At 31.0% G+C, this 15,359-nt stretch overlaps 1 protein-coding gene and 1 pseudogene across 2 annotated transcripts; one reads left to right on the top strand and one right to left on the bottom strand.

Annotated features, from left to right (window-relative positions):
- The first annotated feature begins 29 nt into the window (after positions 1-29).
- Positions 30-1,642, top strand: LOC130505664 (uncharacterized; annotated as a pseudogene).
- A 3,972-nt stretch (positions 1,643-5,614) lies between these two features.
- LOC108812350 (linoleate 9S-lipoxygenase 1) lies at positions 5,615-11,995 on the bottom strand. Of its 2 annotated transcripts, none has more exons than XM_018584594.2 (8): positions 11,737-11,995; positions 8,461-8,750; positions 7,809-8,355; positions 7,659-7,744; positions 7,478-7,585; positions 6,958-7,259; positions 6,618-6,884; positions 5,615-6,548 (listed from the first exon to the last, which is right to left on the bottom strand). In XM_018584594.2, the coding sequence occupies exons 1-8, from the start codon at positions 11,927-11,929 to the stop codon at positions 5,795-5,797; spliced, it is 2,547 nt and encodes an 848-aa protein (XP_018440096.1). In that variant the 5' UTR covers positions 11,930-11,995; the 3' UTR covers positions 5,615-5,794. The 2 variants fall into 2 exon arrangements, with proteins under 2 accessions (XP_018440096.1, XP_018440095.1); XM_018584593.2 differs by having other exon boundaries at positions 7,809-8,382.
- Positions 11,996-15,359: the final 3,364 nt, after the last annotated feature.

Raw genomic sequence — 15,359 nt, forward strand, 5'->3', positions numbered from 1 at the left:
TGATTATTCTTTTTTTTTTTTAATTTATTTTGCAGTTATGTATATTTATAAGGCTGAATCCAAAGGCAGAGCAGAAAGAGTCAAGTTTTCTTCGTTTGAGAGTTGCTAGATGTCATCGGAAGCTTCAACTTGATAAGAAACTAACTGATCTGTCCGCGGATGGTACGTGGCAAAAGGGGTGGCATATATACTGCGAGTTTTGGAACACAAGGAGTAGTTTTGGAATCTCATTGTGACCGTCGACGAAGTCGTGGGATTTGCTTGGGAAAGAAAAAACCGGAAGAGATGATAGCGTTTCTGTGGAATGATTGCTAAGAGCATATTCCCTAGCGTCGGGTAGGTTTCTAGGGAAGCAAGTGAGTGTGTTTGCGTCCGTTACTCCTCCGGTTCAAGCGCCATACTTGCTGCGATTTGTACCGGATAGAGTTACGGATGATTCAGGTGCTATGATATCTGATTCAATTCAAAGAACAAACAATTCCGGCCTCAAGAAGGAAGATGGCTTACTCGGACCGTTCTTGATCATGCTGGTCGTGAATGTTTTTGTCATCCGTATCCGGTAATAAAAACTATGGTTGTCTTCTACATGGAAACCGCGCTCTTTTTTTGTTTTCTAATTAATAATGTTTTGGTTTAGAGTCGGGAAGGGAGTTTTTAAACGCGGAAGTGAAGTTCCATCTCCGGTGAAATCAGAGGAGAGGATAACAGAGATACGAGTCGGTTCCTGGTCTTATGTCGAGGGTTCAATCGGTAAAGCTCCAGGTACGTTGGGAGAATATCTGTGTGAAACAATTGCAGCCTATTGATTGTGTTTATTGGTCTAGTACAGTAAAGGTGGTAGGAACCGTGACGCCTAAAGAACCGGTGGAGGATTGGGATGCGGCCTGGGAATTTTCATCTGGAGACGAATTGTTCATCCGGTGGGACTCGTCAGGATCTATATCAGAACTCGGTTTACAGTCAAGAAAGCCTGGTTCGCTGGTATGATTTTAAATTTTCTTTTCTTTTTTTGGTGGTTTTAAAACTGGTTATTACATATATATATATGATGGTGAATTTTTATACAGGTTAGGCTACTAACTGGACGGCGAATGCAGTATAAAGGAGACAGTGAAGAAGACGAGCAAGGTATTGTAACAATGGTTAGATCGACAGAAGAAGACCCAACCGAAAAAGCAACAGCTTTGATCGATTGGAAGCATCAAGCAGTTGAATTTTTGCCCGAGGAAGACGCGGTTTTCGTCTTGCTATTGTCGGTATCAATTCTAAGAAGCGTGACTCAGAAAAGAAGAGAAGACGTTGGTAAATTGCTGGTACGGAAAAGGATAACCGAAGCAACTGGTGAACGGGATTGGGGATCAGTAATCGTCGATGCTTCATCATCAAATGTATCTTCTTCTAGTCCATATTTAGAGCCGTGGTATCGAAACTCTGGTAAGGTTATGGCGATGGAGGAGAAAGCACAGGTGGCAAGGTATCCGTATCCAGTAATGAGCTATTCTAATGTTGATGGTGGTGATAGTTTGTACAAGCATGTAATATTCGGGTGACTTTAAAGAACAACTGCATGTTTTTATTTTAGTCAGACGGATTGGTCTAAACAAAACTTATACGATGGATGCTATCATGGCTTTTACAAGTTTCCCTAACTCTACCCCATTTGTACATCTTGTTTTTACTTAAAAATACAATTGGATTGGAGATAAACAGTTATCATTTTAGGAGTTGCTTAGGAGAGGGAAACAGTTTGTCACATAGACTTTCTCATGGAGCAAGTTTTAAATCGGCAATTCGGTCACCACCTACTGGGAGAGAGAAACAATTTGTCATATTTTTTTAACATTTTGATCATATAATTTACAAAATGTATACAAGATTTTAACAAGTTATTGACCTTAATATTTATATGAGTACTCTTTTCATAACACGTGCATTACTTACCACATTAATTAAGTTATATGCTTAATTTGCTTAAATACAACTTCTATGCTCCATGAGAAACTTTATTTTTATATTTTAGCATATGGATTTGATAAAATTCTTACTCGTAAGACCTTTAACTCAACAAACAAAATAAATGGAAATGTCTAATCTTATTACATTATTTGTCAAGATATTAAATAATCTTTTTATAAATTTCTTCAAAACAACATGAACGAAATTAAGACGTATACAAAAAAAAATCTTTGTTCACTGTTTTGATTTAGTTGTTCTCATATAAGTTTGTTAAAAAACTCAGTTGCAAAAATTGCAGATTAAATTCTAGCAAAATTCATGTAAAAGATATAAGATTCGATCGATTTCTAAGACTAAGGCTCAATTGCTACAACTGATGAAGCACAATGATGTAGAAACAATATTTTGCAGAAATTGTATGCTCTCATTAAAGTTTTAATAAAGTAAATTTTAAAATTATCATAAAACTTAGTATATAATATATTTATTTTAAAAATAATATATATTAATAATTCATTTGTTATCAAATAAAAATAAATTATCATTATTTATTTATTGATAGAGCAGTATATAATTATTCATATATATATATTATCATAAAATTTAATATATGACATATAATTTATTTATTTATAAATAATATAGATATGTTTATTTTATAATATATAATATATAAATATATACTATTTTATGTTTTTATTAAAATAATAAATGATACGTGCAAGTATATAAATTATATTATATTTTAAATCAGAAATATTGTTCTTTTTAAAAAGCTAAAAATATTTAATCACAAATTTATTTTTAAAATCTAAATTTATTTTTTGATTATGAATATAAACTTTCTATTATTAAAAAAAATAAACTAATATATATAATTATTTTTAAAATTTTATATATTCTAATTGCAAATATTTTGCCAAAAACTTCATATAAAAGCATTGAGTAAAGAACATTTGAAGATCAGAGCATCTTGTAAATGTTTTTGTGATAAATGTTAATTTAATAATAATGAGTATAGTGCTTATGTTAATGATCTGCCAATCAAATCCTAAATAAGCCATGAGGCCACTTTGCCGTCTCATTGATAAAACAACTCAGAAGCGGATTACATCTACAAAATACTTTCAAAAGCCAAGGCTTAGAGCATCTTCAACCCCACTCCATAATTTACTGCAAAATGGAGTGAGAAATTGAGTAATGAAGAAACAAAAAAAATGATTACTCCATATATAAAAGTAATGAGATTTTTGTTTCTTCATCATTCCATTTCCCACTCTATTTTACAGTAAATTATGAAGTGGGGTTGGAAATGCTCTAAAAAACTACTTCAACGCTGGTTTGCAGTCCATGTTGGGCAAATCTAGATTGAATTTCAAAATTTTGCTACGTACATATAGAACTTCTATAAATTATATAATATTAGAAATTTAAAATTTTATTAATTTATAGTGATAGAAAATTTATAAAAAATCATTATTTAGATTTTTATTTTTAAAATATATATTTTTAGAATAAGAAAAATATTTGATTTTGGTGCATAGACATTAACTATTATTTTCTGAAATTTGACATTTATATTAAATTTATTATACTAATATATTGTATAGAACTTAAATGTGATTTTAGATATAATATTACTCAATCTCGTCAAAAATATAAAATGTTAAGAAAATATAATGTTAATTATATTGTGAATATAAACGAAAAATATATTAATAGGTTCTTACTAATATAAATTATATATTAATATTAATTATTAATTTATAATTTTATGAGACCATATATTTAAATCAAATTTTCTAAAAATTATTATCTATTATTCTATCGATTTATGTCAAATTTGAACATGCATAAGTCAGGACCACGAAATATATTAATTTATAAAATTATTAATTTATACATGTTCTACTGTATGTGAATTTTACTACTAGAATGATCAAATTGCAACAAGTACAAATAATTTATACATGTTCTACTGTATGTGAATTTTACTACTAGAATGATCTAAATAAATGAAGATACTAACTCAACAATTATAACAAAACATGCAAATGTTCTTTTGGGTTTAATGAAAATAAGATTCGGAAGAGGGATTATCTTTATTTCAAAGAATGATAGTTAGTTTATAGTTCAAAGTTAAGAAAGAAATAAAATAAATTTCTTTTTTTATTTGGACTTTTACAAAATATAAGAAGATTAAAAGGAGAATGAGAAATAGGACAAAATATTAAGCTTTAGATTTGGTATAGAAAAGTTTATATATAGGTGCTATTTTTTAGACTGAAAAATAAGATTTTGTGGGATTCGGTACTGCGGAAAAACTTGTAAACAGAGTATATATTGATATAGTGAAGAATATGGATAATATTGTATTTAAATATAAATAATAGTATAGAACAGTATAATTGAGTAGTTAGCTAAAAAAGAGATAACTTGGTGAATTTATATGAAAATATTTAAGAAATATCATATGGAAAAGTAAAATTAATATTTTTTGTCTTTAAATAGTTTTTTTTTAAAAAATTTTTAATTACATAATTTGTTAACTCGTGAGCTGATCTATGTACAAAAATAGTTTAGCTCAAAACATCACTTATCGCATAAGAACTAACGTTTAGAGCGAAGAATCTTAATTAGGCCTACTATTTGGTTACGATAATTATATATTAAATAACTAAAAACTCAGTTCAATTACTATTATGTAATAAATTGACGTGCGCATATAAATTAAATGACTATTCTTGTTTATTCGCAATTATTTTAGGGTAAATAAATCAAAGTAATCAATCTCATCTATCGTATATGATATATAATTAAATTTAAATGATACTAACATAGATATATAATATACTTTTAATATTAATATTTATTAAATGAGGTTTCTACTCATATTATTTTATGATTATTTGCATATTTGTGTAACAAAATTTTACAACAATGAAATTTTTCTAATGTGGAATGTTTAGTGGTTTCAATAATTTATAATCATTTTAAAAACAGTGAAGATTTCAAAATTAAATATTAAAATTTCAATATATGTTCAATGCAAATATCAAAATATAAGTATGTATTTGTGATGTATAGTTTAATTTAAACTATATGAAATATATAAACATAAACACCTATTAAAATATTTTATAATCATTGTATCTTATTATAGGAAAAAAAAATAAACCTTGATCACAAAAGTTTATGTGAGACTTTTAACAGTTTTATTAATCTATACTCATTATGAAAATTTAAAATACAACATATACAAAAAAAATCTATCTAAATTTTTATTATATGGTTAATGTAATTTTTTTTATTTTAATAATAAAAAATAAACAAAAATGATAGAAAATATATAGATTGTTAGTAAATCTTTATTATTTAAAATCATTAATTACCATATATATTTTAATCACATTAGATAATTAATTTATTAGGTTTTATTTAAAAAAAAATATATAATAAATTTCAATTTGATAAATAAGTGGATAATATTTTCTCCAATTTAATTTTCAAATAACAAAATTCTCAATTGATTTTTAAATCACCACGTAAATAAAGTTAGCATTTTATTACATGACAACTCCAGAAAACATTTTTTAATTATTAAAAATTACATGTTATAACTTTTAAAATGTTTCTCTATTAATAGATGCAAATACTCTTATAAGTAACTTAGACTTTTTATTTTGATGGTTTTTACACACGAAGTAATAAACCGATCCCCAAGACCGGCAAGAATCAACTGTTAACATGTGAAAAAAGGCAAACCATGGGAGAACACAAACGGAGTGCAACACACACACAAATAAGCAGAAAACAAACAACAACCTTGAGACATGTTTCAGATGGAGACACTGTTCGGGATTCCCCTGCCAGTGACTCCCGCTACACTGGTCGGAAACAAAGAAGTGTATGGCATCTTAACCGGGCCAGTCCTGTTCTTGAGATTCTCGTCTTCGTTCCTTTCATCAATCTTTTTCTCAATCTCTTTTACTTTCTCTCCAAACTTCTCAAACGCATCCAACGCCTCTTTCTCAGCTGCCCATTCCTTAGAATCTCTCTGCCCCAAATACACCTCGTCGCTCGAATGAGTAGACAGAATCTCAATCAGAGATATCCCAAGAAGCGTCTGAAGCTGAGCCGTGATCGTGTTCAAAAACACTTTCTCCGGATTCTTCTCAAGTTCTTCAAACTCTGGAGTGTTTTCCTTTGGCATGAACTGTCGGCTTATGGTCGGCCTGTTGGGGAGATACCCAGCAAAGGGATACTGTCCGAAGTTAACAGCTGCATGCAGAGCAGAGGCCACCCATATTATTATAGTGCAAGAGTCAATCAGTTCTTTGCGGGTTTGCATTTTGGGCCACCAAGGTTCTGACTTTTTGTCTCCGTGACCTTCCTCACGCACCTCCTTCCACCAAGCTTGGAGCTCCCTGTCGTTTTGGACATCCTCGTCCGTCTTGTAATACAAGGGAATGTAGTCTTGGACCCATGACTCGATAGCGTACCAAACCTCAAGCCCATCCACAGCGTAAGGATAGTCTTCTATCTTCAGACGTAATCCGTGTGGTGCTTCTGGATCCTCAACAGCCATCCCTCTGCATTTAAAAAGCCATTAATATTTTTTTTTTCTCTTTTGAATATTATTTGAGTTAATATGCAGTTACCTCTTTTTAAGTTCTGCTGGTAAGGCTTGGTCAGGGAAGGTCCAGTGGTTCTTGTAGATGAAAGATGACATCTCCATGGCATATTTAGAAGGGAAGACTGTGATCTCAAAGATACCACCTCCATTGATCAAGATTTGCCTAGCAAGCGCATTAATGTTCATCGTATCACGGTAGTGAGGTTCGAGGAGCTTGAAAACCGGGTGAAGAACGCTTAGCTGTCTGTTCGTGGCAATGACAAAAGGTTCAATCGATGCGTGTGTTTGCAACCTGCAAGAAAAGAAAACCAAACTTTTATATACATAAAGTTTTCCCCCAACTTGACAATAACAAAATCCATTACCAATGGCTGATAAGTTGATGGTTTCCAGAGTCGTTTACGCCTACATAAGCCTTTGCCAACTGCCACAGCGAGTCGTAGACCCCTTCCCCAGGCGTGTATACTTCACTCACTGCTCCAGAGCTGTCTCCGTCAGGATGAGGCAAGCTCAGCTCAATCACCAATGGCTTCAAGGTCCCATCATCTTTCAAGAAGAGAAGAGTTCTGCTTGCGTAAACCTTGTTTCCGGTGGTGTTTATGCGTCCCAGGTACGGCATCAGTGTGTCATGGTGGTCTAGTATGAACAACCTTTCCTTCTCCAAAGCCTGAAATATCAAATGTTTTCAGATCGACTCGGAGATCAGATATATGAGTATGATGATCTTAGGCTATGGCGCTCTGTTATGCAGATCATTATTATCAATAGCTCTTCTAATCATTACATTTCGCAAGGTCGGATCTACTTTTTGGAAAAATAATATAAAAATAAAATTTTTATTAAATGAATTTTTTTCTTTTGATGTGCTTTACTTTTATTTGATACCTCTTCAACAGTGAGCCCATCTAAGCTCTGTTCTATATGGCTTTTGGTGATTGTACTGTTCTGGTCACCGTATGTTTCGCTGTCAAGCTTGCTCTTTGGAGGAAATTCCTGCAAGTTAACATGCCATATAACCTGTAAGTAACCAGAAAAAAAAAAAAAGAGAAACACTATTCGATTTCACCTTAAGAAGTTGAATAACAACAGGGTTTAGGCCAGCAAGCATTTCTCTAGCGAATTCCTCATCGGTTCTCCATGCAGTTTTGTCCACTAGAAGAAGAAGAAAATCAAAGTTAGTTGTATCCAAGAATGAATGGTTTATTCAGATGGATACCTTTGATGACCTGAGGCACTGGATACTTGAGAAATTTCTGACCATCTGTTCTGAATATCTCCTTTAACATTTCAAGCGGTATATTCTTAACGATACTATCAATCAAATCCTGGTTTGGTAGATCGATTCCTTCTTCATAGATCTTAAGAACATCTTCAAAAGAATCAAACTCATTAGGAGTCTCGTCAAACACAGACTCAAGCGCAGGCTGTATGATCTGAGCAATCGCTTTCAGAGCATAAGCAAGGAAATCAGACATCTTCAAGTGTCCGAATCTCTCATCTCTTGGAACATATATATCTAGGCTCGACGTGACTGGTAACCTGCTCTCTGTTTCAGGATCTTCTTTAGTCGGTTTTCGCCCGGTTCTTCCTCTTCTCGGGTAAGGATACTCCTGTGACCCTCCAAGTACAGGCCGTGGGTTTTTTGGAGGTACGCCTAGATCGTTGTAGTAAGCATAGTCATACACTCTATCCCATTCCTTAAGCTCTCCTTCACCGGTTCCTCTTAGGCTCACTAGCTCTTCTTCCCTGTATTTGAGCAGTGGCTGTGGCGTTTCATGTGGAAGGTAAGTCTGAAACACACAAGTAAACATTTGAGTCTCATTAAATAATTTCTCACATCATCTTGCGTCTTACGTTACTTTAGTTACCTTGTTGGAGAAGAAAACTCGGTCTTTGGTGTAGTTTTTAGCAGGGTAAAGCCAAGAGTTGCAGATGTAATGGACTCTACCATGCCCTGGGACATCTTCAAGCGTCAAACTTTTGAGATAAAACTCACTAAAATGGCTGTTTCTGATTAAGAATGCTCCAGGATAACCAAAATCTTGATCGTAATCGAATGTGACCTTGAAGGCTGATTCACCAGCGGTTAACGACGTGATCGTGGTGATCCAGTCCTCTAAGTGAGCAGCCTTCCCTAGTTTACCGTTAGAACCATTTTCTGCCAAATCATAATGAAAAAAAAATATACAGTAAATAATAGAGTCAACTGAGTTGGTTTACGTCCACGTTGAGTCCGGTTAATGTATTTGTTCAAACAAACGGAATTATATACTGGTATGCAATTACAAGTTGAAAACATTTGATCCTTCTCTGAGAAAAAATGTATCCATCTACTATTCTTTTTTTTTGTCAAAGTATCCATCTACTATTCTAAAAACAGTATCTGCATTAGAAGACGGTGATAACAATTACAGCTATCAGACACTATACGAATAAATTCATCATCTAAAGGGAGAAAGAAAGTAAGTTTGACCAAAAAAAAAGGAGAAAGAAAGTACTCAGTCTAATTTCAATGCAATTTCTAATTTAATATTAGTTATAAATATATTAATTTTATAAATAATTTCCTGCTACAAAAAGAATTAGAATTTCAATGCAATTTCTAATTTAATATTAATTATAAATATATTAATTTTATAAATAATTTTATTTATCTCAAATATTATTGGTTGAATATGAGTAATTAGTGAGAATTTCAATATGTTTTAATCATTTTTTTAATTTGTATAAAAAATATCAAACCGACACTTTTTGTAAAAGAAAGGGAGTATTAAACTATAGGTATTTAATAAAAAAATTAAACGCATACATTTTTATTGTTTGATGCGTACTCCCTCTGTTTCATAATAAGTATCACTCTGAGTTCATTTTCTTGTTACACAAAGAGTGTCACTTTACAATTCCAATGTAAATTATACTAACTTTCAGCTGAAAATTAATTGCAAACTGCATTGATTTTATAAATAATTTTATTTATCTAAAATACTATTGGTCAAATAGGTATAATTAATTACAACTTACATATATTTCAACAATTTTCTTAATCTGTGTGAAAAATGCCACAACAACACTCTTGAGAAACGGAGGGAGTATAATTTACCATTTTGTTTTGGAATTGTTAAAGACGCAATTAAACGAGAAAAGAAGATTAAATCCACACAGAATGTTCCACCAGACAATATAAATGGAACAGTAAATTAATTATCTTGGAGTTGAAAACAGTAGACGACAAAAAGGTTGAAAACAGTTAATTATTCCTAAAGTTGAAAAAACAGATTATTTTCTTCTTTTGAGACTATTCGATAAATTTTTAATCAGTTGTATTTTCTTTTGAGAACTTTTGGTAATTTAATCTTCATCTTCTTCCTGCAGATTCTGAAACCTAAAAACAGCAAAGCCGTTTGTATTTGCCATTTATTCATCACTTCAACCATTTTCATCAAGTTATCATTCATAGTGATGTAATCAAGGGTGAACCTAAGTTCAATTCTTTTTTACCTCTGTTATATCTTGAAATATTACTTTTATATATCATTCTTAAAAAAAACTAATTAATTCATAACTATATCTACTTTAATATTAATACTAACCACGTCTTTTTAGATATACAGAACCGTTGCCACGTTCTCTGTATCTTTTTTATACAAAAGTCAAATGAATTTTTTTGTCGGAATATGATGAGAAACAGGGTTATGGACCTTGAAGAACTAAAATTTATATAATAAAATTAGTTTTCTGAATAATGAAGATTCGAGTATAATTTAAAAATTATAAAATTGAAGAATAAAAATCAAAACTAATGTGTAAAATAGCAATGACACAAATGTATAGTTATATAAATTTTTCAAAAATAAAACTTTAAAAAAATATTGTCAAACAAAAATATATTCGTATTTGAAAGTGTTAATCAAAATCTAGTATATATTTATTTAGTATAAATTGAGACGACAAACACTTAAAAACAAAATTATTTAGTACAAACACTTGCAACATAAACTAAATAAAAATGAGATGGAGACGACAGACACCTAAAAACAAAATTATTTTCTCCTAGTTGTGTTGTAATTATTTTTGTATTTCAACCTTAATACCAAATTAGAATATATCTAACTGGTAATAAAATGAGATGGAGACGACATACACTTGGAAACAAAATTATTTTCTCCTATTTGTGTTGCTAATTTATTTTGTATTTCAACCTTAATACCAACTTTAATTGGTAAACAATCTAAGCATGCAGTTATTAGCATCCGAGAGACATAAATCGATGTTGAAACAATTCTACACTGATCCGTAATATATATTTTTTTTTTTGACGAAAACTGATCCGTAATATTTCGATGTTTAATATCAAAGACGGACAATATATTAAGAAATTTAGCAAAAAAAAAAAGACAATATATTAAGAAGTATTATAATTTTATAAATCTTTCATATTCGTTTACGCTATCATTCTCTGTTTTCTTAGCCAAATCGTTCTAAATTATTTTACTAATTCACTTAATTATTAGAAAAATACATTTAAAATAATAAATATATTCTTCACCGTTTATATTTAACTCTCCGAGGTAGAATTAATTCAAAAAATAAAAGAAAAATACAATTTTTTTTTGTTTTTTTTTTTGAAAGAACAATTTACAAGAAGGTAACAAAACTTCGTAACACAAAACGAGTATCTGATTTATCGTCCTTTTTTTTTTGACTAAAATGATTTATCGTCTTTTAAGAGAGAATAATGTTTCTGGCCTTAAAGGAGAAGAAAGAAAAGCCAAAATAATTCCAAGCTTTCTTGCTGGAGAAGTTTTCATTTATCAAACAAACATAGAAACAAAAAAATTAAGAAAACGTGACTTTCCTAATATATCCAAAAATGGGCTCATAGTTTTGATTTTGATCGTTCTTCAGCAAAAAAAAACTAAAAGCCAGAAAAAACATAGCACAGGGTATAAGGACAAGAAGATAATAGGTCCCGTATAAAAAAACAAGTATATGTACAATCGCTAGTTTAAAAATATATGTGTAATTGATAAATACAATTTTAGAAGTTTTAATAATAAATTAAAGACTCTTGTTCTAACACAGGTCAACGAAAATGAGAGAAAGCTAAAGTAAGCGAAGGAATCAAAATAGAGGTGTGAGCATACCTGGATCAGTAACATCGGAGCTGATAAGTCGAAGAGTGACTTTGTTTCCCAGAAATTCGTGGAGACGATCGAGAAACGAAGCGTTGAAATCGTTGAAATCAAGGACGTTCTTCTTCATCAGAACCACCGTTCCTTTCACTTTCGCTGCATTTCTTCCGCCTCCGGTCAATAGATCCACCAAGTCTCCGATCATCTTTGAGTTGCAGAGAGATTCACTAATCCTTTTTTTATTCGCTCTCAATTTTAATCAATGTTGTGGCGAATTCTGTATCGGTTGGGGTATTTAAAGAGCTAAATTGTTGAGGGATTTTATTCTATTAATTAATTAATTTATTTATTTTGTCCCCATTGATTCATAAATAAGAAAAACATTTCTTAAAACAATTGTAATTTAATATTTCATTAAATAATACAATAGATTAAGGTTAGGACGCATCGGATATCCGGGATATTTTAAGGTATTTGAATCCTAATCTTTATCCACCGGATCCATGTTTTTACTATCTTTATCTGGATCTCGGATTCTCGGATATCCGGATCTCGGATATTCTTCTAAATGTTGTAATATTCGGGGGATATCCTAATCCAGATTTGGATTTTTAAATTAATAAAAATAATATTAAAATATATAAAATATTAACAATAATTTAAAAATAAAAGTATATGTAATATTTTTAGTTATATATATATATATATTTACTATTACAAAATGTGTGTATATATATTAGTATAGAAATAAAAATATAATAAATAAAATTAGTTTTTATATATATTCCTATTTTTGAAATAATTATCAATAAAAATTACTGATCCGGATATCCGGACTAAAAGATCAAGATATCCGGATTCAGATTCGCTTTGGATGGATCCAACATTTTATTATCCAGATTCGGATCTGGCCCCTTCGGATATCCGGATTTTTGGAGCGGATCCGGATCGGTTCTCGGATCGAATCCAAGGACGATAAATCAGATACTCCCACACTAGGCCTCGGCAAAAAAAAGAAAAAAAAAACAGAATCGAAAGAACGAACGAATATATCCAAACAGATTCAAAATATTTTAGGTATCCGAGTGTATCTGAATCAGGTTTATATTCTTAAATATATTAATTATTTCTAGATTTAGCATAAAATATCCAAAATACTTGAAAATATATACAAATACTCAAAAGTAAATGAATAAAATAGTTAAACAATACTCAAAACATCAAAAGTATTTGAAATTTCTATTAATTCTCTGTCCAAATATATCCAAAGTAATTAATATGTTGAGTTTAGATATTTTGGAATACATTATTCAAATTTATATGTATTATATTATTTTAATTTTTAAAATTTGAGAAATTTAAGGTACATATGAATTTTTTTTTTCAAAATAATTTAAATGGGTATTCTGAACCTAACCAAATCCGAAAAAATTGAACCGAACCTAAAATCTTAAAACCCCGAAAACCCAAAAATCCAAAACCTGAATATAACCAAACTGAACTCAGATTGGTATCCGAATGTTCACCCCTATCTCACATGACGGATGACTAACACTTTTAACGGGTAATATATAAGCAGGATTTTGAGAGCTCATGTAGTATTTAAAAAAAACTAATCTTACATAATTGATCCAAAATGATGTTGTTTTGATAATTAACTGATGACTAACACATTTGACGATATTATATATAAACACGATTTTAAAAATTCATGTAGTATATTCGATTTTTTGTTTAGTTCAATATAAAATACAAAATACATACTAATACAAAGTTTAGGTAAGAAAATGCACGATGGATAAAGTTGAGGTTAAAATAGACACCTTTTCCTCTGAACTAATATTGTAGAATTTTCCCTATGAACTAATATTGTAGAAATTAAGGTCTTGCTATATTTTAAGTTACAAAAAAAAAGGTCTTACTCTCTTTAGTTATTAGACAAAAAAGTTTATTCTGATTGAAGGAGGATTCATGGATTCAACACTTCTAACTAGACCGGTTAGAAAAATTGTACCGGTTAGAAAAATTGCTTATGTAGTCCAGTTAGTAATTATAATAGAGAATGAAAAGATCTGGAATGATAGATTGATGAAATCCCTTGTTGTCCCGATATTATTCTTTCATAAAGAGCTTGACAACAAGTTAAGATATATAGAGTATGAGTACTCCTAAAGTTATATAAGACATGGTTGCTACTTAGTGAAATTGAGTATTGAATGGCTTGCAAAGTTATGGTTGATGGAGGCTCATAGATATTCACTGGGTGGGGATTCATGTACCCACAAAATGTATCATCATATTTGATAATTAATGACTGGTTATCTGGCACTTACAAAATGGATGGCTTGCAAAGTTATGGTTGATGGAGGCTTATAGATATTCACCGAGCCGGGATTCAAGCTCTTCAGTCTTATGTTTGGAAGTTAAAAAGAAAAGTTCATATTTTAATCTGAACTTTATCTGTCGTGTATGTTTCTTCCGGAACTTTGTAGTGGTGTGTATTCTAAACCGAACTATAGAAAACTAAAAAAATACTAAATGAACTTTAAGTTGTGTCATTTCCTTTCAGAACTTTATAGTAATGCATATTTTATATTGAATCAAGCAAAATTTAAAAAATACTACATAAATTCTCAAAATCGTACTTATAGCATATTTCATATTAAACTGTATAAAAATACTACATGAATTTTTAAAAGGGAAATTTTCTCAAATATCACTTTCTAATTTTTTTTGTCACAAAATAGCACTCAAATCATAAAATGGCCAAATAGCACTTTTTGTTTTGAAAATTTTAATATTTATTTTTTATTTTTAAAAATTTAAACACATTCCTAAAATCACACCCCTTTACTCTAAACTCTAAGTTTTAGATTAATTAATCAAATGATTATAAATGCATATTTGATGTCTTGCATATTTGCATTGTTTTAACCATTCATTCATAAGCATTTTCATCATATAGAATAGGATTTAGACATGTTTAGGTTGCATTTTGCATGCATAAGTCTCTATTAGGTACTGGAGTGCCAAGTGAGGTTATTGGAGACATTTGGATGCATTTGGAGCTTAAAAGATGTGAAAAGGAGGATGATTGGACGAGAGGAGCCTGGAGCGACCTGCAGAGGTCGCTTTGAGACCTCGCTCCAGCCGGAGCGACCCTGACGACCAAAGCTGGAGCAACCACTCCAAGTCGCTCGGCTTTACACGGCTCGAAGACAAAGAAAATGCCTCCGGAGCGACCCCACGCAGCGACCACCCGAGGTCGCTCCCGAGCCCAGAGCGACCTCTCGGAGCGACTGGCCGAGGTCGCTCCGCGTTATCAGTGCACGATTTTTATTATTTTCAAGGACCTTTTTGCAATTTATTGTGCACGTTTTTGCACTGAAAAACCTAATGTTTAAGTACTCTTTGTAGCCACCATTGGCAGATTATCTTTGATCAATTGAATACACAAAACTCTCTCAAGAAAAAGTTCTCTTTTGCCTTTGATTGTTCTAGTGTTCTTGTGATTTTCTTTCTATATCTCTATATGATTCATCTGAAATCCATCATGGGTTTAAGAGGAATCATGGAGATTAGTGAGTAATCACCTTTTGGATTCATGGGTTAGGGTGATTAAGGGTGATTAGGCT

The sequence above is a fragment of the Raphanus sativus genome, unplaced genomic scaffold, assembly GCF_000801105.2.
Source record: "Raphanus sativus cultivar WK10039 unplaced genomic scaffold, ASM80110v3 Scaffold2471, whole genome shotgun sequence".
NCBI classification, from domain to species: Eukaryota; Viridiplantae; Streptophyta; class Magnoliopsida; order Brassicales; family Brassicaceae; genus Raphanus; species Raphanus sativus.

Excerpts from the sequence above, each read along its gene's own strand:
- LOC108812350 (XM_018584593.2), bottom strand. The coding sequence starts at position 11,929 with ATGATCGGAGACTTGGTGGATCTATTGACCGGAGGCGGAAGAAATGCA. Across the intron at positions 7,745-7,808 it reads AGTGCCTCAGGTCATCAAAG|TGGACAAAACTGCATGGAGA; the intron begins GTATCCATCTGA and ends TTCTTCTTCTAG. Across the intron at positions 6,549-6,617 it reads CCAGCAGAACTTAAAAAGAG|AGGGATGGCTGTTGAGGATC; the intron begins GTAACTGCATAT and ends TTTTAAATGCAG.